The sequence below is a fragment of the Myiozetetes cayanensis genome, unplaced genomic scaffold (genome assembly GCF_022539395.1).
Source record: "Myiozetetes cayanensis isolate MyiCay16 unplaced genomic scaffold, myiCay2020 scf1347, whole genome shotgun sequence".
In the NCBI taxonomy this organism is placed as follows: Eukaryota; Metazoa; Chordata; class Aves; order Passeriformes; family Tyrannidae; genus Myiozetetes; species Myiozetetes cayanensis.
This window is the reverse complement of record NW_026086990.1, coordinates 6,184-9,201: the sequence shown is the minus strand read 5'-3', so window position 1 is coordinate 9,201 and position 3,018 is coordinate 6,184. Positions and strand designations below refer to the sequence as shown.

The following is a 3,018-nucleotide window of genomic DNA, read 5'->3' as shown; positions in this document are numbered from 1 at the left end:
AACAAAAAAAAGGGGGATTCAGGAGTCTGGAAAAGACAGGAATGGGGATCCAGGGGGTACCAGCGTCAAGGAAAAGAGGGACCTGGGGGCTGGGAGAGGCGGGAGGGCCGGAAAAGAGGTTGTTGCAGGGGGTCCTGGAGCTGAGGAAGGGTTGAAAGAGAGTCCCAGTGCTGGAATGAGGTGCAGGGGGGTCCTGATGCCCAGGACTGGGGGTCCAGGGAGTCCCAAGGTAAAGGAAAAGGGAGTGTGGAGTCTGGGAGAGGTGGGATGGCCAGGAAAGGGGGTGCAGGGGGGTCCTGGTCCCGGATAAGGGGGTGCAGGGGGAATCTGGTGTACAGGAATGGGGGGTTCAGAGAGTCCCTGGGACACCCCAGGACCACCCTGCAGGATAAGCCAGGAGTGGGGAACTGGGGAGACCTGGAGATTTGGGGGTCAGGGTGGTCCCAGGGTCAAGGGAAGGGAGAAACTGGGAGAGGTGTGGGAACTGGGAGGGGGTTTCAGGGGGTCCCAGGGTCAAGGAAAAGGAGGGCTTGGGGGTGAGATGATAGGGGATGGCCAACCAAGAATGGGGAGCTGGGGTTCCCCAGGGTGAGGGAAACAGGGGGATGCAGGGACTGGGAGAGGTGGGATGGTGAGGAAAGTGGGGACAGGAGGGTCCTGGAGTCAAAGAGGGGTCTGGGGTCTGGCAAACTGCACTGGCCAGGCAATGGGGGGACCCAGGCCAGGAGGAGCAGGAAGAGGAGGAGGAACAGCTGGTGGGGGCTGCTGAGACCCCCAGAGCATGGAGAAGGGGGACCCCTGGGATTCCTGGGACCCACAGCAGCCTGGAGAGGGGGAGACCCCAGAGAGGTGGGACCCCTGAGACCCGCAGCACCCCAAAGCAAAGAGTCAGGGGAGAAGGGTCCCCTGGGGCCTCCAAGACCCCCAGCAGCCCAGAGAAGGCAGGGACCCTGCAGAGGGGAGTCCCCCAATACACGTGGGTCCACCCCAGCAACCCAAACAGGTGGGGCCCCCCAGAACCCCAAAGTGGAAAGACCAGAGAGGGGGAACTCTTGGAAGGGTTTTTTTTTGGTCTGAATCTTGGAGTTCTGGGGGAGGGGGTTTTGGGGGGGCTTTTGCTGTTTTGGAGCTTTTTATGGTCTCAGGATGCCCAGTGAGTTCTAGAGACGGACTTGGGCAGGAAGAACCCCCAGGCCAACGCGCTCAACCCTTGTTTTCCCCCCAGCAGGATTTGTCCTTCCCAAAGCTTGGGCGGATGGAGGAGGAGGCTGCGAGGAAGCTGCCGTGGGCCCCCCAGGCAGGTGAGGAGGAAGTCAGTGCCCCTTTGGCCCTGTCTTGTGGTGCCTGTGGGGGCAGGACCTGGGGGCATGTCCTTGACCTTCCCTCTGGGCCAGAGGCAAATCCCCTGCCTGTCCTTCTTCCTTCCTGCCCCAGACCCTGAGCTGAGGACGGAGAGCACGGAGGACAAATCCCCCCGGCAGAGCCTGGTGGGAGAGGCCGTTTTGAAGGGCTCCCCGGCGCAGGAAGGCAGCGGGGAGGAAAAGGCCCGGAGATGCCCCCGGAGGAGGGGCTGCAAAGCCAGCCCAGGGAGCTCTGAGGAGGAAAGACCCATCCTGTGCCGGGAAGGCGGCCGGAGCTTGAGCCGGAGCTCTGAGCTGGTGGTCCCTGAGCAGCCTCCCAGCAGGGAGAAGCCCTTCAGGTGCTTGGAATGTGGGAAGAGCTTCAGGTACAGCTCCGACCTCCTCAGCCACCAGCACATCCACACTGGGGAACGGCCCTACCTGTGTAGGGAATGTGGGCAGAGCTTCAGGCAGAACTCCACCCTCTGCACCCACCAGCTCATCCACACTGGGGAACGGCCCTACAAGTGCTTGGAATGTGGGAAGAGGTTTCAGCGCAGCTCACATCTCCTCAGGCATGAGCAGACACACACAGGGGAGAGGCCCTTCCGCTGCACCGACTGCGGGAAGGGCTTCAACCGGAACTCCACCCTTGTCAAACACCGGCGCATCCACACTGGGGAGAGGCCCTACAAGTGTGGGGAGTGTGGGAAGAGCTTCACCCACAGCTCCCACTTGACCAAACACCAACAGACCCACCAGTAAGGGAAGCCCTTGGAGTGCCCCGACTGCGGGAAGAGCTTTGGCCGCTGCTCCCACCCCGAATGACCCCCCTGATGGTGAGGCAACCCCTGGAGTCCAGTGACTGTCAGTCCATCCCTTTCCACCAGAAAGGGCCAGTCCCCTTTCCCAGGGGCAGGTTGTGCCAACAGAACCCTTCTTGGGGGGTGTGTGGAGATTCCTGCCTTGACTGGGACCCCCCAAGGTCACTGCTGGAGGTTGAGAGCAGAGATCTCCCCACGAGCATTGGTCTGGGGGAGTTCCATCCATCTCTAAATCATAATTCTTGCTTTGGTGCCAGCTTGAGTAGAATTGCTTCAACAATTGCTTTAGTGTAGAGCACTGTCCTATCTTATTCTGTACTACTGGTAGTTTTAGTGTTTCTATTGTGCAGTAAATAATTCTGATGAAGATCTTTTGTCTGATCATTTGTTACCCTAAATAATTAATTTCTATCAATAGATGTGATTTGCACCAAGGGTGAGATTGGATCCAGCAGCCCCAGCTCCCCACAGTCAGTTGGGAGCTCAGGGGGGCCACCCCCCTTTCCCAGCCTCCTTGTACCCAAAGACCCCCATGGGACCACCGGATCCACCAGACCACCCCCCCTTTTCCACCTTTCTCCCTGTTCCTCCCACTTTTCCATGGTCCTTCGTTATAGTCTGCCTTAATATTGCAGGTGGAGCTTCAGATTCGAATATTCCCTTGAGCAAAATTAAAACACACAAGTTTTCTGTTGATACCAAAACTTGATTTTATTAATTGCTAAGAGGTGCAAAAAGAACGAGGAAAAAATAAGAAAAGGTTGGAAAACTCTTACGATTACTTCTGAAAGCAGAGAGAAGATACCACCATGCTACCTTTCCCCTGAGCTGGTCTGTGTGTGTGGGTGAGTAGC

The 3,018-nt window shown here is 58.0% G+C and overlaps 1 protein-coding gene across 1 annotated transcript; it reads left to right on the top strand.

The window, feature by feature from the left end:
• Window positions 1-1,227: 1,227 nt before the first annotated feature.
• LOC126636574 (zinc finger protein with KRAB and SCAN domains 1-like) lies at window positions 1,228-1,785 on the top strand (the record flags this gene model as incomplete). The annotated part of the gene is made up of 2 exons (XM_050308928.1): window positions 1,228-1,301; window positions 1,435-1,785. Coding segments are annotated over exons 1-2 (397 nt in total), but the record flags the coding sequence as incomplete, so codon positions are not given.
• Between the last annotated feature and the right edge of the window lie 1,233 nt (window positions 1,786-3,018).